Raw genomic sequence first — 23,530 nt, forward strand, 5'->3', positions numbered from 1 at the left:
TCAGTGGTTTGGAGTTTGTTGTCCTTTAACATGAGCATCGAACCAAAGTAATTTGACAAAAAATTGGGGAAATTGCGAAAGAAGGCTGGATTAAAAGTCAAGCTGAAGTGCATTAAACAATAGCATAGTACTCTTAGTAAAATTGGTGAAAGACCAAAAGAAAGATGTCATTCCCATGGTGATTAGAGACCAAAAAAAGAAGGAGGAAGCAATTTGTTGAGGGAAATGTCAAGATCTTAATAATTACAATTACCTTTCCCCAGAGTTTTCAACATAGCTGCATATGGATGAAAAGGTACAATAAGCAAGGGTATCACCTTGAAAAGAAAAATGAAAAAGCAAAGATGAGATGAAGCAATGAGAGAGAAATCTTTGAACAGGTATTCCTGTTAAGAGCTGAAGATTCCTTGCAGCATTTATTTTTACAGCTTCAGTTTCTACCTAAATAAAATATAAATAATCCAAAGTTCCACTAACAAAGATTTACGGTTCATAAAAAATTGTAATGAAATATGAGTCCTTGCCATTGCTATAAAACACCATAAAAGCTGCATCTTGTGTTCAAAATGTAGGATGCAAGAAAAAAGAATGCAAGAAAAAGGATGAAAAGCTTTTACCTTTTCTCTGTTCTTTTTTTCCTCCCAAAGGAAAAAAATCTTTCTTTCTTTCTTTCTTTCTTTCTTTCTTTCTTTCTTTCTTTCTTTCTTTCTTTCTTTCTTTCTTGTTGTCAGAAATGATTTCTGCTTTTGCTGATGTACAGTACCATGGGGTTTTGCTTTCTTGGGAAACATTTGACAATAAAAAACATGCTCTTGCTTTCTGTAGTTGTTCATTTGTGACATTTCCTTATTTCAGTCATTTGTTCTAGGCTGAGGCAACAGGGTCTGGTTAGCAACATGATGAAATGAAATGTCATTTTTAATATGTGGGTGAATCTAAAAGATAACTGTGGCTTAATAGGTGACTAGGTCAGCAAGAAAACACACCCATGCATGATTAAGACACACCTCTAAAGAACTGACTACGTGTGTGAAATTATCTTTTTTATATTGCTGGATATAATTTGCAACTTGCAACAAGCTTGTACATGCAGTGAACACAACAAATAGAAGCTAAGCTTATATTCAGTAAATCTTGAAAAAAATAGAGAAGAGTTCCAATTTTTCAATGTTTTCTTTCACTGCTATATATCAGTGTCTTACAGAGTTATGAGACCTAGTATGATATAATGACTAGAGCTGCTGAATTAGGCCAGACCTAGAGATAATGAATGCCACACCTGTTCTTGTAATATAAATTTAATATCCTGAAAGGGAAGGAAAGAAAACCAATTTACTGTTTTAATATTTACATAAACATCCCTGCCTAGTTGCCTCATAGAAATTTGCAGGTGTTCAAGATGAGTATAGTAACAACTATTGGATATAGATCTAATTTAAAAGTTCAGTAGGTTTAAAACAAAATGTAATATGGCATCTTCCTTAAAAATAAATTACTTGGCATTGGCAAGACCTCATCTGGAATAAAAGCCAAGTTTTGATTGCTTTATTCAAAGAGCATATAAACAATATGGAAGGAAAGGGATTTAATAATGTGAGATTTTAAATGCATGAGCTACTCAGGCACAGAAAATGGTTAAAAGAGGAATTAGGCATGTTTAATTTAGCAGAAAGTAAAGCTAAGCATAGATATGATGGCAGTTTTCAAGTATCTGAGAGCAGGTTATGTAGCTTCATATGCCAAAAAAGACTGAATTATGTGCCAAGAACAATTGTGCTAGAAATTATAGGTTGCAAATTTATAGTCAGTAATACCAGATGTACGTCATTTTCCCCAGGTCTGAATATTCTGTGCAGAAGACTTATTTAGTATTCCTATAAGGGAAGGAAGGATGAAAAATTATTGTTACAATGAGTTGGGTACCTTGATCAATTGCTTCATAAAAACAGGCTTGGGAAGATCTAAATGTGAATATGTATCCTTAATTTTAGTACATTTATGGTTATATTCTGGTCTTGTGACCCATCCAGCTGAATGCAGAATCCAATCATCTCTTGTAATCTTTCAAATCCTTTTTCAAACTTAAGTCCTTAATAGTCCACCTTGCATAAAAGGTCCATCTGTAGTTTAGGAGGCCAACAGATTGCAGATCTGTTGTGTGGACAACACAGTTTTTCCATTTGCATAAATAAGCAAATGTGCCTCTTTGTATTAGAAGAGAGGAAATGCTATCATTTTTCTAAAGAAAATCACAAAGAAAAGAGATCAGCTGTTCATCAGTGCTATGGATGGAAGGAGAAGAACTCGCTAGTTCAGTTTCAAAAGGAAGGAAGGACGGAAACTATTTAGGTTGCAAAGCTATATGCGCTTACTTTAGAATTAGTTACTAAACTCGGAGGGACTTGTGTCTGAGTAAATAAGCATGCATCGTCCAGCCAACATAGCCTGTCATAAGGATGTTTGAAAAATGGAATTGATAATATCAAACATTGCAGCGATTGAAGGTTGCAGCGATTGAAGCCTATTATTTTAAGCACTTGAAACGGGCAACTCCCAAGGTTCCACATTGTTGACATGGAAGCCAGTTAAAAAGGTAGACCTTCCTATATCTGGCTTTCCAAATAAAGTACAAACAGCAAAGCTAAGCCTCTTTGAGAACTAGATGAAACTGAAGGAGATCTGTCCACCAGAAGGTAGCAGGCAGGAAACCTTATCTGCCAGGTTAACAGGGAAGGTAAACACAAACGATAACCATGACTTATAGATGTGCTTGATGTTGTGTCCTGAGCCTGCAAATGCAGGCTCGGGACATTGCAAGGTTCCCGGGCAAATGCAAAAGCTGCCCGGGACCAGACTGAGTGGCTCCGGCCGAGCGCGCATGCGTGAAAAGTGCCTAGTGATGTTGCCATCTTGTCCGGGGAATGGGGACGTATAAAAGGAGGCCTGAGTGCCTTTGCTCATTGTTGTTGGAGTTTGAAATGAGCATAATAAAGAGCTGTTCCAGAAACATGTTATTCTTCATTCGCCATCGCTTCCAGGTGACGAAGGTGGGATTCTTAACAAGGAAAGCTAGAAGGAAGCTTTAAGACTTATCCAAAAGAAGTCCTGGAAGGACTTTAAATTAAATTCAGCAGCTATCCTGCCAGTACAGTGTTGCTGGAGGGTGAGTTTGGCTGAGAGACCCTGTCCCTGCAGAAGTGAGTGGTGCAGCATGAACTACAATGGCGAAAATCGGCCACTTGTCAGAATTCAATGTCGCACACCCGGAACAATGGGAATCATACGTTGCAAGAGTAGAGAACTATTTTAGGGTTAACCAAGTTCGTGAAGATGGGCTGAAGGCTGCCATGTTGTTGTGTGTATGCGGCCAAAACTTTTGAAATTGCTGAAAACCTCGTGGCTCCAGCTTCGCTGGAAGGTGTAACGTACACAGACTTAAAGAAACTTCTAAAAGAACATTTTCAGCCCAAGCTGTCCGTCATTGCATGGAGGCACACGTTTGAACAAAGGGATCAGAGAGCAGGAGAATCTGCTAAGGACTTTATTGCAGCATTGAGGTGAGCAGCTAGACTGTGTGAATTTAAAGATTTAGAGGAAAGACTGTGTGATTGTTTTGTGTGTGTTCTGAGAAATAGAGACTTACAGCAAAAGATCTTCGCAAAAGAAGACATTTCATTCCAAGATTCTCTATGAGAAGTTACAGCAGAGGAAGCAGCAGGCGGAGCAATAAAAAACGTGCAGCCCACCAGAAGCCTTCCAGAGACTGTTGCTGTCCACCAGGAGAACATGCAAGAAGATTCGGAAGAGGTTCCTGAAGATGAGATGAATAAGCTCTACCAGGCAGCCGGAAGGAGACAGAGAGATCGCACAGAAAAGGCTTCAATAACTCCACAATGCTTTGGATGCGGAGGACGCCACAGAAGAGCAGACTGCCAATTCCGGTTCGCCACTTGTAGGGCCTGTGGAAGGCAGGGCCACATTGCAGCTGTATGTCTGAGTTGTCAGAAGGTACAACCTAAAGAAGAATTGCATCTGAAAGGTACCAGGGTCCCCAACCAAAATAGGCTGGGTTTCTGCACAACACGCAGAAGTATTCTGAGGCCAGGCACACATAACCCCCTAAAAAAGAAGTTGTCCCTTAAAGTAAAGTTGCAAGGGGTTCTCTTATCCATGGAATTGGACACTGGGTCCGCTCTCTCCATAATTTCCCTCAACATATTCAGGAAGATTTGCAGCAGCAGTGGTCTTCGAGTGAAACTCAGGCCATCCACTGTGATACTTACAAACTTTCAGAATTCTAAGGTGTGTGTTAAGGGGGAGGCCACCCTTAAGGTAAAGTACAAGGATTTTGAGAGTCCTTTAGATGTGTTGGTTGTTGGGGGTGAACGTGCGAGTCTTATTGGACTCAATTGGTTTGAGGCTCTGGGAATTCAGGTCACGGGGCTGCAACATTTGCAAACGTCTAGTCTTGCAGAAGTCTGCAGGGAATTTGCAGATGTGTTTAGCTCTGAGCTTGGAACCTAGAAGGGGCCTCCAATTGCACTATGATTAGATCCATCCATAGCACCCATTAGGGTCAAGCCTAGGAGAGTTCCGTTTGCACTTAAAAACAAGATTGATGCTGAACTGGACAAATTACTCCAGCAGGGCATTCTAGAGCCTGTAGATTCTAGTCCTTGGGAAATCCCCATAGTAATGCCTTTAAAGGCTAATGGGGACATTCGTATTTGTGCGGACTACAAGTGCATCCTAAACAAGGCACTACAGCAACACGCTTATCTAGTACCTGTAGTAAGTCACATTCTGGCTTCCCTAAAGGGGGGGGTGGATTTTGCGAAGCTTGACCTGGCACAGGCCTATCAACAGTTGCCTGTTGATGAGGTAGCTGCTGAGGCTCAGACGATTGTGATTCATAGAGGAGCTTTTAAAGTGAAGAGATTGCAATTTGGGGTAAATGTAGCCCCTGGCATTTTCCAGAGTATTATGGAGAACACACTGAAGGGTATTCCAGGAGTCTGTCCATATTTTTATGATGTCCTCATTGCAGGAGAATCACCTCAAAACTTGGCTGAGAGATTAAGGGCTGTCTTGCTTCGTTTTAGGGAAGCAGGTCTCAAGTTAAAAAAGGACAAGTGTAAGATAGGAGTCAATTCTACTGACTTTTTGGGATTCAGGATAGATGCTCAAGGTATCCACCCTTCTGAAGCTAAATTAAAACCCATTCAACAGGCCCCAATCCCTAAGTCTAAAGGGGAACTACAAGCCTTTTTGGGGCTACTAAATTTTACCATGCCTTTCTGCCAAACAAAGCTGCTATAGCTGAGCCATTGCACAGGCTCTTAGACCAGTGGTTCTCAACCTGTGGGTCGGGACCCCATTTGGGGTCGAATGACCATTTCACGGGGGTCGCCAAACAATGCAGTCCACCATTTTTTTCCCCTTTTCCTTAGCTGTGCCACTCCCTTTTATTCTATTGGCTTTTGAAAGCCAATAGAATAGACTCTCTTGAATAGAGTCTAATTCTATTGGCTTTCAAAAGCCAATAGGAATTGTCCAGACTGTCTCTGCCCTGCTGAGCCCGCCAAAAGTCCCATTCTGCAAACGGTGCTGCACCAGTCCTCGACTTACGACCGGTTGAGTAGTCCTCGACTTACAACTGGTTGGGGGTCACGGCATTAAAAAGGTTGAGAACCACTGTCTTAGACAAACAAGCCTGTTGGCAGTGGACTAAGGTCCATGAAAAAAGTTTCAATGAGGTTAAGGCCTTGCTTACTTCTAATGCTCACTTCAATAAGCAGTTGCCTGTTTGCATTGCCTGCAATGCTTCTCCATATGGAGTGGGAGCAGTTCTTAGCCATCTGTTGGCTGATGGGACGCAGCGTATTACTCCAGAACCTTGTCTTCTGCTGAACGGAACTATGCTCAGATTGACAGGGAGGCGCTGACCATTGTGGCTGGCATTAAGAAGTTTCATGATTTCATATACGGCCGCCAATTCACGGTCAACCCTCTGCTAGGGTTGTTCACCACAACCAAACAGACCCCACATATTCTTTCTCCTCGTATGCTGCGTTGGTCCATTTTCCTGTCAGTATATGACTACTCTTTAATTCACAAGCCTGGAAAGGAAATGGTCATGCTGATGCTCTGAGTAGATTACCCCTTCCAACACTGGAGCCTGATCCTGCTCCAGCCATTAATATTCTGTCCATTCAAGAGCTGCCTGAGTCTCCTCTCAATGCAAGGGATGTGGCTGCAGAAACTGCCACTGACCACACTTTCACACGCGTTCTGTCATGGGTGTTGTCAGGATGGCCCGACAGATGCCCTGATACTGAGTTTCAGAGTTTCTGGCAAAGAAGACATGAGTTGTCCACTTTCAAGGGTTGCTATGGGGAAATAGGGTAGTAATCCCTACCTCACTGAGGACTAGAGTGCTGCATTTTTTACATGAGGGACACCCTGGCATAGTCAGGATGAAGGCGCTTGCGTGCACTCATTTGTGGTGGCCTGGCCTCGATAAAGCCATTGAGGCTCAAGTGCATGGGTGCCATGTGTGCCAACGGTCCTGGCCTGAAATACCTCAGGCCCCAGTTCATAGATGGGAGGAAACTCACACCCCATGGTCCAGAGTATATATAGATTACACTGGGCCCTTTCAGGGACAATTCTTCTTGGTTGTTGTTGATAGCCATTCTAAGTGGCTAGAGGTTGTTCCTGTGTCCTCCACTACTGCTACCAAGACTATCCAGGTGCTGAGAAGTATTTTTGAAACTCATGGCCTCCCAGATGTTCTCGTTTCAGACAATGGTCCTCAATTCACCTCTTCTGAGTTCCAGGTTTTCCTCCAGGCCAACATGATCCGCCATGCAACTTCTTCTCCTTTCCACCCATCCACCAACGGAATGGCTGAACGTATGGTGCGCACCACCAAGGATGCCCTTAAGAGACTGATTTACGGTGACTGGCATCACTGGTTAGCAAATTTTCTTCTTGCACATCACACTACACCTTGCACTGCCACTGGAAAGAGCCCTGCTGAACTTTGTTGGGGTCGCCGGCTCATTACTAAGCTGGACAGACTGCACCCTGACTGGGTGGTATCTCAAGGGTCGCATCCATGGCCACCAAGAAGTCTGCATGTGGGTGCTCCTGTTTGGACCAGAAGTTATGGGCCTGGTCACCCGTGGTTACTTGCTGTCATCTGCAATGTCTCTGGGCCTCTGTCCTATGAAGTGCCCCTGGAAGACGGCCGCATTCTTCGGCAGCACGTAGATCAGCTATGGGCGAGACTGGAGACTCACCCTTCCGCTCCTGGCTCTGCTTTGGGGGGGGGGGGAGAGGAAGGTTATAGAATACATTCTGAGGATCAATGTCAGCAGTTAGTGCTGGCAGCTGAGGAGATCGTTGATCCTCCATCCCGAGATTCCTCAAGTGCTCCAAACAAGAATTCATGGGGCAGAGAACTACCCTACACACCAAGATGCACTCCAGCCAGGGAGTCACCTCGGGGGCATCCACATATTCCATACAGAAACAGTAACACTCCAGACAGGGAGGATAACCGGGGGTATCCACAGAACACGCAAGAACTGGCAACCCAGCTAGGAAGCAGGTTCAATTCTGCAACTGCTTCCAAAAGGAGGTCCTATGTAAGGGGGGCAAGCAGAGAGGCCTCTCCTGACTCTGGCACCTCAGGCATGACCTTGGGGTCCACCGAATACTGGGGCCCCTTACACACACCTGTTTCACAGGGCATGTCCGAAAAAGGTTGCTGGCTCGAGGACATAGGTTCTCAGGAACCATCCAGAGTAGTTCTGGAATCCTCAGCCAACTCAGAAGGATGGGGGAGTGCAGCTGTTCTCACAGAGCCTGGGGGAAACTCTGGCATTTCTGCCGGTACGCCCTATCAGGAGTCACCTGCAAAACCTGTGCATAAAAGTCCTGGTCTAGCGAGCCCATCAGACGGGCCGGTAGGCCAGGCGCCCTTAAGGTCCAGTCCTGGTCTGTCCAGTCGAGCAGGGGAGCTGTCAGGCCAGGCACTCTCCCTCATCCTGCGAAGGTCCCAGAGGGTTAAGGCCCCTCCTAAACACCTAAACGAGCATGTAAGGTTCTTGTCAGCATAAGAACAGTACAAGTCTATGGTGAGGAGTTGGAACCTATGTGGGTAGCAATAGAACTCACGAAGCACACATTAGAGAGTGGCAAATAAGTTGTAGTGGAATGGAGTGTCTGTAGGATGGAAAAATATATATATTTTTAATAAATTATTTTATATTCTTGTATGGATTGTAAGAACAAGTACTGTGTGTATTCTAGCTAAGGAGGGAGGAGTGTTGTGTCCTGAGCCTGCAAATGCAGGCTGGGGACATTGCAAGGTTCCCGGGCAATTGCAAAAGCTGCCCGGGACCAGACTGAGTGGCTCCGGCTGAGTGCGCATGCGCAAGGCGCGAAAAGTGCCTAGTGATGTTGCCATCTTGTCCGGGGAATGGGGATGTATAAAAGGAGGCTCGTTGCTCGTTGTTGTTGGAGTTTGAAATAAGCACAATAAAGAGCTGTTCCAGAAACATGTGTATTCTTCATTCGCCATCGCTTCCAGGACTTAACACTTAGCTTAATCATGATAGGTATAATTGGGGACTTAATCATAGGCTTGGTCTGAAACTAGCTCTTTTATAGTTAAGCGGCAAATAATTACGTTTGCACAGGAGGGTGTAGGATAAACAGCAAAGACTTCTGTGATGTTATCATAGGTATCCACAGCAAGGAAATAAAAAATGGCAGCTGCAGCTCTGCAGACCAAGCCTCACATCTTGTGACATGCAAAAAAAGAGGTGGGGTTCTGATAGTACATACGTTGACGATCACTAGCACTTAGACTTATATACTGCTTTACAGTGCTTTACAGCTCTCTCTAAGCAGTTTACTGCATTTTCCCCTAACAATTTGGGTCCTCATTTTATCAACCTCGGAAGGATGGAAAGCTGAGAATTGAACTGCTGGCAGCTGGCAATCACCAGAAGTAGCCTGCAGTACTGCATTCTAAGCATTGTGCCACCACGGCTCTTGATACCATATTGAGCTACTTGACATTCCCTGTAGATCTGGCTACCTCTTTCAGTTCTGTTTTTCATCTCCTCCTCTCTGTAGGATGTATAAGAGTGCCTTATTTTGAAAGTAAAGAGGCTGAAGGGAGAAAGGATCAGGACCTTATGGATTAGTTAGCTTGTTTGTTTTAGAAATTCAGCAGTGACAATACCAACAGGTTAGTGCTGGCCAGCAAAAGATTGCTAGAGTATCTGGCCTTAGCTTCAGAAGAAGCTTTTTTGGGTGATTATTATATGTAGGACAACCCTCAGCTTAGTCCCTTAACAAGGTTAATACATACCTTAACATGTTGAGAAAAGAATCTCTCTGATAAATGGTTCAGCATAAGTTTCCAGTAGGCCCCAACTTTCAGTTTTGAATTTTATCTCATCTGTGGAGAACCAGCAACACCCATCTGGCAGAACCAGCTTCCTTTCTGGCTTAATCTTCTTTCAAGAACATGCTAGCCCTGTTTTTAACTACAGGCTTAGGCCTTCTCTCAAGAGAACGCTCAATCTGTGTTTATAGGGACCCTGTATAAGGCCTGGCAAACACTGCAAGCATTATCTGGGCTGATACTTCTCTGGAAGCCAGCCACCCAATCTCATCTGCAGGCCAAGGGAGAGCAGGGCCCAGTGATTAGAGAAGAGAGGTCATGCCTGCTGCAGCTTAAAATATGTAATTGCAGCTGGGCAGATGCCAAACCTTGACTGGCATCAACTACATCATCAATGAAGCAAGCTATAAGAGTCAGTTGCTGCAGAGAAGAGAGAAAATAAAACTGAAATGGTTAAAGAAATGTTAAGTGTGAGCTAATTATGAGAGGAAAAGATTCTTAGGATCTGGCAAAACAATTACTAGATCAACTTCAAGTTGTGGTTACAGGGCACATGAAGATCACCCCTTTTGCTTTTTCAGCCGAGAGGATGGATGAATTTTGTTCTAGGCTGGGCACTCCCTAGTTTCCTCAAATGTAGTGTTCTTTGGTAAACCTGTCATCCTATTTGCTAAGTGGAAGAATTATTCACACAGCTGGCATCTTCTAAGTCTAAGAGTTTCAGGTCTGTGGGGTTCACTGATGTTTGTGTGAACCAATAGATATAAACAGAAATTCAGCAAATTTCTTTAGAATAAATTTAGAGGAAAGCGAAGGAAAGCTTAATCCCCAAACATCCCACTGAGCCTTCTATCTAGTTGCCTCTGTGATTTGGATAAAGTTACTTTTGGTTTTGATAGTGAATATGGATAGCATTCCTATTTATTTCCAAATTATATTAAATGGCTGGGATTCTTATATTCCCTGGGTTAGAGTGCCACCTGCTGGCATGTACTGAACATTTCACAGCAGCAATGTTTGCCTACAGTAATTTTTCCCGTTTCTTGGGTACGTTATCAACTTAATAATCATTATGTATAATTTTTAAACTAAGAAAAGAGAAAAAAAAATAAAAAAGATTGGTGATATTTTTAAATATATGAATCCTTTTAAAACTGTTATTGTTGTTGTTGTTTTGGTGTGTGTGCTTGTGCCTTTGAGTTCAATTCCCAAAATTTTTCTATCTGTGCTTCATGTTGGGAGAACTTAGTTTAACTTCCAAGAAGTTAGGGCAGCAATTCCAGGACCTTACTTTGAATTCTTCCTGTTAAAATAAGTTGGTGCAGAAAATGGAGAGAACAAGCATAGCATTAGACTTCAATAGAATTTCCACTCCTAAACAAAATAATCACCCACTTTAGACACGCAGCAGCGTGGAAGTGTAGGTTTAATTATGAATGAAAGAGCCAAAATGCATGCCAGAACCATCAGACACTGATTATAAATCAGTGTCATGTAGCCTGTTGTGAACTGTATAAAAGTATAATGATCTGTTCAGTGTTCATAAATGGCCATTTGCGAAGTGCTGTGTAATTTGGAAAAGGAACCACCTAATTGCTATTGAAAGCATTAGAAACAATTTGAAAATATGCCCTAATGTACCGAGACATCAATTTGGTCTAAAGAGAAAGTAATTCAATTGCTGAAATCCTTGTAATCCTTTTCTTTCAATAAATCCTGATAAGAATTCATAAGAACTATAAGAATCTTGCTTTGAGTTAATTTTTGTCAGCCAAAAGCATGACAAAAGTAAGAATCCATAGCTTAGGAATACTTGCATGTGATATTTCAGTGAGTGGTAATAATTGAAGCACCAGAGGAATTTTGGGGAAAAAGTTATGCAACATTCTGAATAAAGATATTTATTTATCCTGGAACAGAACATTTTGTTAGATGACCTGAATGGATGGAAGATAAAATTACAGAAAAAGTGAGTGTGTCAGGTGGAGATCCAAGAATGAATACAAATGGCAACTGCTTGGGGAGAATCTGCTTGGAAAAGGTTTGTTTCAAATACAAGAGTTAAGCACAGGTTTCTAGAGATGAACAACTGAAAAAGGAATGCTTCATAAGATGTAATTTATTTGATTGCTTATTCTGAAAGAGTAAGAGATTTAGTGAAGGGATACAAGAGGGATAAAAAATTCTAAACGTGAGGATGACCATAATTTGATAATGTCAAAAATGGATCTCGGGAAAGCATGGACATGGGTAATATGTGAAAGAACCTAGATTGAAAGTGCTATAATCTCAGGAATAGAATAAAATGAGTATTCTGTAGCTCCCAACAAAATAAGGAAAATGAACTTTAAAAGGTGAAAGCTGCATGGAACAAAATGAAAATAATTATAGTTAGTAGTTTTTGGTTTTTTTTTTAACCACAATTGGGACTGGCAATTCAGTCATTAAGCATACTAGCGGCTAAGTAAAATAGTGACTGTGCCTATAATCTTACTTTAGCTTTCCTTTTCTTTACAGACCTGTGAAAATTGTAAATGCAAGGACTAGTTGAGAAGTTTCTTCTTCATCACTGTTGTAATTGTGAATGATCACTACATGAGGTGGTCATTAAACAAAGATTACTTTTACAGAGTGCCATATGTGTGTGCAGTTAGCTTATAGAAAGTATGGAAAAGGATGTTTACTGAAAGGAGTGAAATGAAAGAGTTTGTGGAGAAGAAACTTAAGATTAATCAAGAAAACATGAATATAATAAGCCATAGGTTAAGTTATATGAACTGTATGATCAGAAATCCTGCTTATTCTTTGTTTCACTGGAAATGGTTGTTAAATTTCTTAATTCATTTTACTTGAACTTTTCTGCAATAAGACTAATCTTTGTAATTATTTTTCTCTTGATTAACAACTATGAGTTAGTGACAGGATGTGCTATGGTATTGAAATTCCCACTATTTTTTATACTTCTTGTTGGTTGTTCCTAATATTTCATCATTTATAATTTGCTGGACTTTTGGGTGCTGAAACACTTTAAAAAATAAGAATTAAATTTGGAAGAGGATAGTCAGACCTGATAATTAGACAGAGGAAAATATCTGAGAGGAGAAATAGAAGTTTGAGGTGTACCCATCTAAACAACTCTTTCTTTCTGGCCATCACAATTATTGTATGAAAATGTTTTGATGTTATTTTTATTTCTACCATATGGATCGACAACTGTGTTCTGTTTCTGAATGGCTTTTCTGTGGGTCCTTGAGATCTGTCTCCAACCAGTTTTCCAAAACCAATGCTATAGTTTACCAGTGCCTCTACCCCTTAATGATTAGTATTATGTATTAAACCAAATGCATAAGGTCTGTTATAAAAACAGTTAACTGATTGTCCAGTTTGAATCCTTGACTGATTGTCTGTATATACTTTAAGCCTTTGTTTTAGGTGGGAAGGAATACTTTAAAATCATTGGCCACTGTTTAGCGGCAGTCTGTATAAATATGAGTCAAGCTAGAGCTGCTTCTGTGAGAACTAATAAAAGAGCTGTTATTTCAAACTGGTGTCTTCAGTGCCTCACTGTTCCCACTACACAACAGTGGCGATGAAGGTGGGATTATGCTGCTAGGAAGAAAAGAGCTAAGTCACTAAGGGGTAAGACTAGGCATCAGTGCCCTGGTTAGAACCGCGTTCCCCCCTTCTGCCTACCATATGCAAATGCTGGAGGTATCACCTTTCTAAGGGACCTGTCCCTGGGAATTTCACAGAAGCCCTAGCAGCATAAGGCATTGGAGACACAGTAACAGCCAGCCATGGCCAAAGTTGGCAAGCTTTCCGAGTTTGACATGACGCATCCCGAACGATGGAGTTCATACATCTCAAGGGTAGAAAACTACCTTAGACCGAACCAGGTCAGGGAAGATAATTTAAAAGCTGCAACCTTATTGTGCGTGTATGGCCAAGCCACCTTTGAGATAGTGGAGAACCTAGTCGCTCCTGCTGCCTTGGAGTCAGTTACCTTCACTGACTTGAAACGAAGACTCAAGGAGCACTTTGAACCAAGACTGTCCATCATTGCATGGAGACACGCATTCGAGCAGAGAGAACAGCAGCCGGGGGAGTCTACTGCTGAATTCGTGGCTGCCCTGCGACAGGTGTCCAGGGTCTGCAAATTTCCGGATTTAGAGGATCGGCTCAGGGATCGACTGGTATGTGGCCTGAGAAGCAGAGACTTACAGCAGAGGCTGTTTGCTAAAGAGACCCTGACATTCCAGGACGCACTGAAAGAAGTGATGGCAGAAGAGGCCACAGGTGGAGCCGTCAAGACTTTACGTCCCTCAAAGAATTTCCCCAGCCAGATGGCTGTGCATCACAAAGAGTCAGAGAGAACAGAAGACCCAGATGTAGACATTGAGATGGACTGGGTGAAGAAGATCCCAGAAAGAAGGCAGCGGCTGCTTGACAAGGCAGCTTTCTTCCCTAGCTGTCCTGGCTGCGGAGGACAACACCAGTGCTCAGAATGCCGGTTTTGTGCAGCTGTGTGCTGAGCATGTGGCAAACAAGGCCACATCGCTATTGTCTATAAAGGTTGCCAGAGGGAATCTCCACGTGAAGACTTGGAGAGGTAATGGGCCCCGGGGCAGAATAAAGTAGGATATTGCTCTGGAAGGAGGAGCATTTTCAGAACTGGAGCCCATCGCCCCCTGAAAGAAAAGCTTAGATTAAAAGTCAAGCTACAAGGAGTTCCATGCTCCATGGAACTGGACACTGGGTCAGCCATGTCTATAATGTCTTACAGGACTTTTAACTACATCTGCAGACACAGTGGGAAACGAGTCAGACTCAAGCTGTCAGATTTAATTTTGACAGATTTTCAAAATTCCTGTGTAGCGGTTAAAGGCAAAGCCACGTTAAAAGTAAAGTTCAAAGAGTTTGAGGGTCCCCTCAACATTGTGGTGGTGGAAAGCCAGCAAACAAGCCTGATTGGCCTAGATTGGTTTGATGCCCTGGGCATCCACGTGACTGGCATCAACAAAACCCAAACAGTGGATTTGGCAGCTGTCTGCCAGGAGTTTGCTGACGTATTCAGCCCTAGCTTAGGAAAATACAAAGGAGAATCAATTGCTCTCCACCTTGATCCAACCGTAGCCCCAATCAGAGTAAAGCCTCGTAGAGTGCCTTTTGCCCTTAAGTCCAAGATTGATGCAGAGTTAGACAAGCTTGTTCAACAGGGAGTCTTGCAACCTGTTGACAGCAGTGTGTGTCAACACCAGTCAAGCCTAATGGAGAGGTGCACATCTGTGCTGATTATAAGTGCACTATTAATAAGGCACTGCAGCAGCATGCGTATCCGGTACCTGTAGTTAGCCACATCCTGGCATCCTTATAACAAGGTCGCTTATTTGAAAAGCTGGACCTGGCACAGGCATATCAGCAACTGCCTGTGGATGATGCCTCTACTGAGGCTCAAACAATAGTTATCCATCGAGGGGCATTCAGGGTTCATCGCCTGCAGTTTGGAGTCAGTATAGCCCCAGGGCTTTTTCAGAGCATTATGGAATGCACATTAAAAAACATTCCAGGTGTGTGTCCTTGTTGTGACGATGTTCTAATTGCTGGAGAATCAGCAGAAATACTTGCAGAACATTTAAGGGCTGTTCTTCAGTGCTTCCGTGAAGCGGGGCTGAAGCTCAAAAGAGAAAAATGTCAAATAGGAGTGAACTCCACAGAATTCCTTGGTTTCCGGATCGATGCTGCTGGAATACACCCGGCTGATTCAAAGCTTAAGGCTATTTTGCCGGCTACCCGTCCTAAGTCAAAGGGGGAGCTGCAGGCATTTCTGGGGTTACTTAATTTTTACCATGCCTTTCTTCCTCACAAGGGTGCATTAGCAGAGCCTTTACACAGGCTCCTAGATAAAAGGGCACCGTGGCAGTGGACTACCGCCCACAAAAATAGTTTCAAAGCAGTCAAATTACTGCTATCTTCAGACTCTTATGCTGCAATACTGCCTATCAGTATTGCATGTGAGGCTTCATCATACAGGATAGGAGCAATTCTGAGCGATATAATGGCAAATGGGCAGCAAGCACTCATAGCTTATTACTCAAGGACACTTTCCCCTGCAGAAAGAAATTACACGCAAATAAATGAGACTTTCTCCATAGTTGCAGGAATAAATTCCACAATTTCATTTATGGTTGCCCATTTACAGTCTTTACAGACCACAAGCCCCTTCTAGGTCTGTTTACTGCAAACAAGAAAAACCCCTTAGATCCTTTCTCCAAGGATGCTGAGGTGATCAATCTTTATGGCAGCCTACAATTATAGGCTAGTCCATAAGCCTGGCAAGGAAATGGGTCATGCTGACGCACTTAGTAGGTTGTCCCTACCTAATTTAGAACCAGACCCTGCACCTGCTGCACGCATCCTATCAATTCAGGATTTGCCAGAATCTCCCCTTCATGCAAGGATGTGGCTGCTGAGACTGCCACTGACAAAACATTTCAGCCATGTTTTGAACTGGGTGCTGAGGGGGTGGCCAGGAACCAGTTCTGGAACAGAGTTTCATTAGAAGACAAGATGAGCTGTCTGCATACAAAGGATGCATTCTATGTGGGAGTAGGGTTATAGTCCCACATTAAGGGAAAGAGTCTTAGAATCTTTGCATGAGGGACACCCTGGAATAGTAAGGATGAAGGCACTCACAAGAAGCTACCTGTGGTGGCCAGGGTTGGATAAGGATATTGAGGCTCAAGTTAAAGGATGCCAGGTTTGCCAACAGACCAGACCTGAAATGCCTCAAGCTCCAGTACATCGCTGGGAAGCTACGCAAACTCCCTGGTCTAGGATTCACATAGACTATGCAGGACCCTTCCAAGGACAGTGTTCCTCATTGTAGTGGCAGTCACACAAAGTGGCTTGAGGTAGCACTGTCCCATCTATGACTACTGCCAGGACTATCCAGGAACTGCTCAGAATCTTTGCCACACATGGCTTACCTGATGTAATCGTATCAGATAATGGGGCACAATTTACTGCTGCTGAATTTCAATAATTTCTAAGGTCTAATATGATTAGATATATTACCTCTGCCTCATTTCACCTGGCCTCTAAAAATCAAGCGGAAAGGATGGTCAGGACGACCAAGGAAGCTCTGAAAAGAATAACAAAGGGCAATTGGCATCATAGATTGGCAAACCTTTTGCTCTGCCAACACACAACTCCATGCACTTCAATGGGTCGTAGCCCAGTGGAGCTGAGATGGGGACATCAGCTGACTATGAAACTGGACTATCTCCATCCAGACCGAGTTGCAACAGAGACAGTGCAGCCCAAGCCCCCAAGGAACTTGCAAGTCGGTGACTGAGTTTGGGCAAGGAATACGGTCATGGGACACTGTAGGTGGTAGCTATTTCAGGTGTCAGCACCACTGTCATACGAAGTGGTCCTGGAAGATGGGCACGTTTTGGGCCGCCACATCGATCAGCTGCGTCAGCGGCAGGCTAAGCTAATCCTGGCCGCTGACCAAGAGGAGAGCCAAGAGCTGCCTGACAGCTGTGGTGCATCTTGAGTCTCCAGGGTCCAGCAAGACTCAGAGAGAAATGCTGGATGACTCAACCGTGGTTGAGCTGATACTGACCGAAGAAACAGTGCCCTCAGATCAGAATTTGCTGGAGGACTTATTTCCCAGCCTTTCCGGATCTGCTCTGCTTGCAGACTTGTGTACTGGTTTACCTGGACAGACCAACCAAAAAGAGATTGGTCTACCTGGCCAGAGAAGTCAAAGAGAGACTGGTCTACCTGGCCTGAGCAGTCAGATAGACTCTGGTCTACCCATTGCTAGTGGGTAGTGGAGTCCTGGTCTATCCAGCCAGCCAAGGGTAGACTGGGAACCTCTGGCAGAAATACAGTGATCAGAACAATCATGAAAGCCGCCTGCCTACCTAAAAGACTATGTACATTTTATGGATATGTAATTGATCTAGGGGGAAGGGGTGTTATGTATTAAACCAAATGCATAAGGTCTGTTATAAAAACGGTTAACTGATTGTCCAGTTTGCATCCTTGAATGACTATCTGTATATACTTTAAGCCTTTGTTTTAGGCGGGAAGGAATACTTTAAAATCATTGGACACCGCCTAGTGGTGGTCCGTATAAATATGAGTCAAGCAGTTGCTAGAGCTGCTTCTGTGAGAACTAATAAAAGAGCTGTTATTTCAAACCTGTGTCTTCAATGCCTTGCTGTTCCCACTACACAACAGTTTCTACCAATTTATCTGTCTAAATGTTCAGCAACCTATTTGTCTCTTACATTAATTTCTTTAATGTACTTTAATCATGTCTCCCTAGCCGCTTCTCACTGTTCTAATAGCTTTCTTGCATCCATTTCTTCCAATATTTTCCACTAGTCTATTTTCTCCTAGTTGTTGTGGTACATGCCATTATTGGTGAAATGCCTTTGTAACCCAGATTTTTTTTCTAAAGAAAATCTGATTAGTATGGAATATTAGATTTGTCATTTGGAGTAAATCTGGAAACAGAATGTGAGTCCATAAATTATCCTAAAACAGGCTAAGAATTCTGTTGTAATTTTATAATTTTTACTCTTACCCACCCCATTTAATATACTTTTGTAATCTGATATCACCATCATCATCATCCTCACCATCACCACAAATCTTAGAGATTTTCCTAATAGCTGCACCATAGTGAATGTATTGAGTTTGTTACAGCATGGCAATGAAATAATTTCTGCTCGTTTGTTGCTCAAAGGTGCTTTTTTTTTTCTTCAAAAGGCAACTGGACAGTTTTTTCTTTGAGGAAGAAGAAAGCGTTTCACTTCTCATGCAAGAAGCTTCATTACTTCTGATGAAGTGTGGGGGGGATAGAAGGATAGGTACTGATAGGATGTGTGTGTGGGGGGGGAATGGAAGGTTTGTATTTCTTTGAAGTCATCTGGCTGTTAGCGCTCTCTCTCTGAGAGCTGTTGAGATCACTTGGATGTTTATCTGTGCCCTCAAGGTCACCTGAATCAGAGTGCAAATGGGTGTCGAACCTTCTTGGGAGTGCTGCAAGTGCTGCATTGTAAACTGAAGATAGGTGGTGTCTTATTCCTCCCCCTCTTTGTTTCCCCTGTGTTCTTTTGTCTATGGATGTCCTGAAATACCTTCCATCTGGATTACTGATGGCAGAAAGTGGAGGAAGGGATGCACCCTAGCAAGCCAACATACAGAAAACAGGATACATGTTTGTCATGGAAGTTTTTTTTTCTTTCTTCTCCCCCAGTAGTATGCTGTCAGCGGTTCATTAGTTTGAAGGGATGAGGGGGAAAGAGTGCTGAAAAGAGCTTATAAATAGACTGAATTTCCCTGTTTATTTCGTATCAAGTCAATATAATGGGTACAATTGCTTGCCTTTTATTAATCCATCTGAGCCTCATAAGAACCCTGATATGGATAAGAAGAAAAGAGGCTGTGGCTGCTCCCAGTGAAAATAAAAGATAGGAACAGTAGTTGGAAAACCCAAGAGTACTGCCAGCAGAAGACCACACTGTGCAGGCCCTTCCAAAATTCCGTAAACAAGAGAGGACAAAAGTCTTCATTTGGAAGCAGCCATCATCCCAAGAAATGATATTGCTGGATAAGGGTTTCAAAACAGGCCTTCCAGTTTTTTACAAATCAGTGTCTAATTTTTATATTGATTGTGTTGATTTTTATGTTGATTATGATCATGATTTATCACTGTTGCTTGTATGTACACTGAAACAAATTCTTTGTGTGTCCAACCATACTTGGCCAATAAAGAATTATATTCCAAATAATAGCAATAGTACTTAGACTTATATACTGCTTCATGGTGCTTTACAGCCCTCTCTAAGCAGTTTACAGAGTCAGCATATTGCCCTCAACAAACTGGGTCCTCATTTTATTGATCTTCGAAGGATGGAAGGCTGAGTCCACCTTGAGCTGATGAGAAACAAAGTCCTGGCAGTCAGCAGAATTAGCCTGCAATACTGCATTCTAACTACTGTACCACCATGACTCTTTAATAATAACCAACAAATTTAATAAAAATAATCCAAAATTTGCTTGGTTTCACAGAATATGCTAAGTTTCCAAGTCAGAGTGACAGAGTCATAGTTGCTTTTTACAATAATGTGATTGGTTGTTTGACTTAGTATGTGGGGAACAGTCAGATTCCTTGCTGTCTGCTGAATCCACTCAAGTACTGAGTTCACCTGGGGGATATATGATCTCTCCCAACCTGTAAGCACCATGGGATCTTCTAGCATCAGCCAGATCATAACACACCCTTATTATTCTGGATTTAATAGAATAACAAAGTTGGAAGGGATTTTGGAGATCTTCTTGTCCAATTCCCTGCACAAGCAGAAAACCCTATACCATTCTGGACAAATGGCTGTCCAGTCTCTTCTTAAAAACCTCCAGTGACAGAGCGCCCACAACTTCTGAAGACAAGCCATTCCACTGGTTAATTTTTCTCACTGTCAGGAAATTTCTCCTTAGTTGTAGGTTGCTTTTATCCTTGATTAGTTTCCATCCATTGCTTCTTGGAAAATAGGCTGACCCCCCCTCTTCTCTGTGGCATTGAAATGCTGCTATCGTGTCACTGCTAGTTTTTGTTTGGTGCTGATACTGCAACGGTGAAGTTGGAGAAGCCAATCCCTTTCTCCTAAATAGTCTTGCCCTTCTGTCTGCCCACTTTGCTTCTTTTCCTGCAGAGATGGATTGGGGGATCACTGGTTATTCTGAAAAATGGAACAAAGAATGTCATAGATATAAAGGAAAGACAAATTATGAAGCATGCACAGCAATATTGTGATGTAAACCTGCTTCTTTTGTACATGTGACACAATGCTGCACACAAGTATATAAGAAGGAGAGAGGTTGTTTTTACATTCTCACATACCATTTGCCATTTAACAAAACTGCCACCTTGCTGGGGTGACTGGAAAGAACTTTCTAATATTTGCAGATTTCCATTCCAATGAAATGAAAAGCTGGGTTTTCCAACTTTTGCCAAATCCCACAAAGATTTGAAGATTCTGCAATGGGAAATGGAATGACTTTGAGACTGAATTATGACCATGGATAATAACTCACAGTTTGCTATGTGGGTGATGACAGAATCCAATTCAGCAGCCACTCATATGCTTGAATCATTTTATGATCTGTCTGTCTTATCGCTAAACTTGGCTGAGACTGAATAAACAGTAAAAGCCTTCAAATTAATAAGTTACAGAAACCAGGTCTCCTGCAACAAAACCATATGAGATTGGGTTTAACAGTTTCCAAAAAAATTATCTCAAGCTTTCCATGTTCAACTGGCTATATTCCATGAGAGAAGCAACAATCCTCTTATACTCTTTTTTTTTCCACTTAAAGCTTCTCTTTATGGTTCCTTTAAAGCCCTTTATTTAAAGTTCTTTTAAAAATATTTTCCGAAGTCAAATTCAGTGTTCACTACAGGTAGTCCTCGACTTATGACCACACTTGAGCCCAACATTTCTGATGCTAAGTGAGACATTTATTAAGTGAATTTTGCCTCATTTTATGACCTTTCTTGCCACAGTTGTTAAGTGAATTACTGTAGCTGTTCAGTTAATGACATGGTTGTTAAGTGAATCTGGCTTCCCCATTGACTTTGCTTGACAGGACGATCACATGACCTCAGGACACTGCAGCCATCATAAATACGAGTCAGTTGCCAAGCGTCTGAATTTTGATCATGTGACCATGGGGATGCTGCAACGATTGTGTGAAAAACTGTCAGACGTCAATTTTTTCAGTGCCACTGTAACTTCGAATGGTCACTAAATGAACTGTTGTAAGTCAAAGAATACTTGAATTCATTCTTGATGATCACATTTCTTCTTTTCCCTGTGGTATTTATTGGACAGCCAATAAATTTAATAAATAATGAAATAAGCTGTTCCCCATGTATTTTGAGTGTACTGCACAATTTTTCTAAAGAGGGATTTCAAGAGATGTAGTAGAACTTGCACACTTGTCTGAAATAAAATATATTGTTTTTATTTATTTATATTTCACATTTCTAAACTCCCCATCTCCTTAAAGAAGGCCTTATTGTTGACAAAATCTTGCAAGGTCAGAGAATTGCTCTTGGGGCAACTTTTGGGAGACTATTGCTCCATATTCTGATTTAAGAAAAATAGAATTGATGATGACTGCCTTAACTATACTTTCCTTAGGCACATATTTTAAAGAAGTGTAGATAGTCCTCCTTGATAAATTAACCCTGAACCTAACCTTATTGAAAGGATCTGTTTCATCTTCTGATCACCACCACTATCTGAACCCATCATATCATGTTCTCCTCATGGAGGCCTGAAAAATTCTGAAGAAAAGTTGTTATTAAGTAGGATTGATTAGCTTTATCAATTATGTGGCTAAAGGAGAAAGTGAATGAAGAACTTAAGGAACTGTAAGAAACTCAATACATCAATTTGTATTAGACTGTTAAACCAAGAACACTGTATATTATATATATTTGCCTGTAGCATTTAAATGTCACTTTAATTTTCAGAAGAATGTGTGTGATTATGGATTATTTCCTGTCCATTTCCCTTAGTACCCTCTGGTATAGCTATAGATGGCCAAAGTTTGTTTTATAATCTATTTCTAGTTATGATACCAAATACTGATTTTTAAGTCAACAAAGGTCATGCATAACACTCCCCTAGTTTTTGTAGTATATTTTCCCACCTGGTTTACTGTACAAAACAGTGTTCAGTAGCTTTTCTACAAATTCCTTGGCAAGATATGCTTATTTTTCATTCAGTCCAGTAGTTTCCACTACAAATGTCTAGCATATAATTTTCTGATTATGCCAGGCAGACTGATTGGGTAATAATTAATTGGATCACACTCATCACCCCTTTTAAATGGTGGCTATAATAGTGGTCCTCAGTCGACTTCCAGTTTGCTGACGTAGTCGACATGGACACCTGGAAGATGAGCTCCGTCTTCCTTGTCCAGTTTCGCATCGCTGGGGGGGAGGGCCCTAAAAGGGTTGAAAAGTCACCCCATAGAGGTGACCAGAAAGGAGGGGCACTTGCTGGAGTGTGGGAGAGCAGTAGCTCTTCTGCTAGAGCCGACTTTACCCTCCAAACCAGCGAATGAAAGACCGGCCATAGCAATATGGCCCGTCACTAGGCTGTAGACAGCTGAAGTCACACTTACCACCAGGCAACATTAAAGCAGTGTGGAAGAGACTGGGTGAGATCTACCTCTCTTAAATCCTATCTATCTTCTTTTACCTACGTAAGCTGCTAAAGTATTTCCCCCCCCCCCATGGAGAAGGAAGGGGAATTTTAGCCTCCCTCTAGAAACAGCGGCAACCGATTACCCAGGGGAATTTAAAATATTAAAAAAAAAACTGGATCCCAATAGGAATTTTATTTCCTAAAGCAGGTGTGTCAAACTCGCGACGTCACGTGACATCATGCAATGTATTGGGCTGGTTTTGCCATTGCCAGCAATGGAGTGGGTGCGGCTTCCACGTGATGCATCTGGCCCGTGGGCTGGCAGTTTGACATCCCTATCCTAAAGCTTGTGGATTAAAAGATTTTCTATTTTCTATTTTTTACTTTTATTTTTACTGAAGATCTGGGTTTTTCCTTAAAACTGAAAAGATTAAATAACATTGGCGCGACATCTTGTGGCTAAACCTGATAATTCAACTTGTTATTGTCTAAAAGTATTTGGCTGACAGACCAGAAAAAAAGAGATAAGATTCATGTAACCTTGAAAAACCAGGTGTGAGAAGTTCAGCTGTGTTTTTCTTTACTCAGTGTGTGTATGGGGGAAAGATTCTCTTTTTGGAATCCCTGACTGCAAAGCTTTTAGTTTAATATATCATTATGGAAGAAGATCAGGAACAGACTATTCCTATGGATGAACAAATTTTTTTTTGTGTTAAAAGCATTTCACCAAACCCTCCTTACAACTAGTGAGGAAATAAGAGCCTACAGGAAAAAAACAAGAAAACAGCCCAGATGTGCAAACACAAACTCTGACTACAAGTACAAAATCAACTATACAGAATGCAACAGAAAAAATGGAACAATTAAATAT

General features: G+C 41.9%; 1 protein-coding gene and 1 long non-coding RNA gene across 2 annotated transcripts in view; both read left to right on the top strand.

Moving 5' to 3' along the window:
• Positions 1-14,189, top strand: part of LOC120309773 — a 28,999-nt gene extending 14,810 nt beyond the window's left edge. Inside the window, exons 2-3 of the long non-coding RNA XR_005557176.1 lie at positions 11,344-11,465; positions 11,942-14,189. This is a non-coding gene — a long non-coding RNA (uncharacterized LOC120309773). The remainder of the gene's footprint in view (positions 1-11,343; positions 11,466-11,941) is intronic.
• A 7,017-nt stretch (positions 14,190-21,206) lies between these two features.
• LOC120309772 (serine protease 27-like) overlaps positions 21,207-23,530 on the top strand; it is a 36,198-nt gene continuing 33,874 nt past the window's right edge. The window contains exon 1 of the mRNA XM_039347318.1: positions 21,207-21,260. Coding sequence (XP_039203252.1) covers positions 21,251-21,260 — 10 coding nt within the window. The 5' untranslated portion in view covers positions 21,207-21,250. The remainder of the gene's footprint in view (positions 21,261-23,530) is intronic.

Source organism: Crotalus tigris, unplaced genomic scaffold, assembly GCF_016545835.1.
Source record: "Crotalus tigris isolate CLP2741 ecotype Arizona unplaced genomic scaffold, ASM1654583v1 scf7180000018058.1502924, whole genome shotgun sequence".
NCBI lineage: Eukaryota > Metazoa > Chordata > Lepidosauria > Squamata > Viperidae > Crotalus > Crotalus tigris.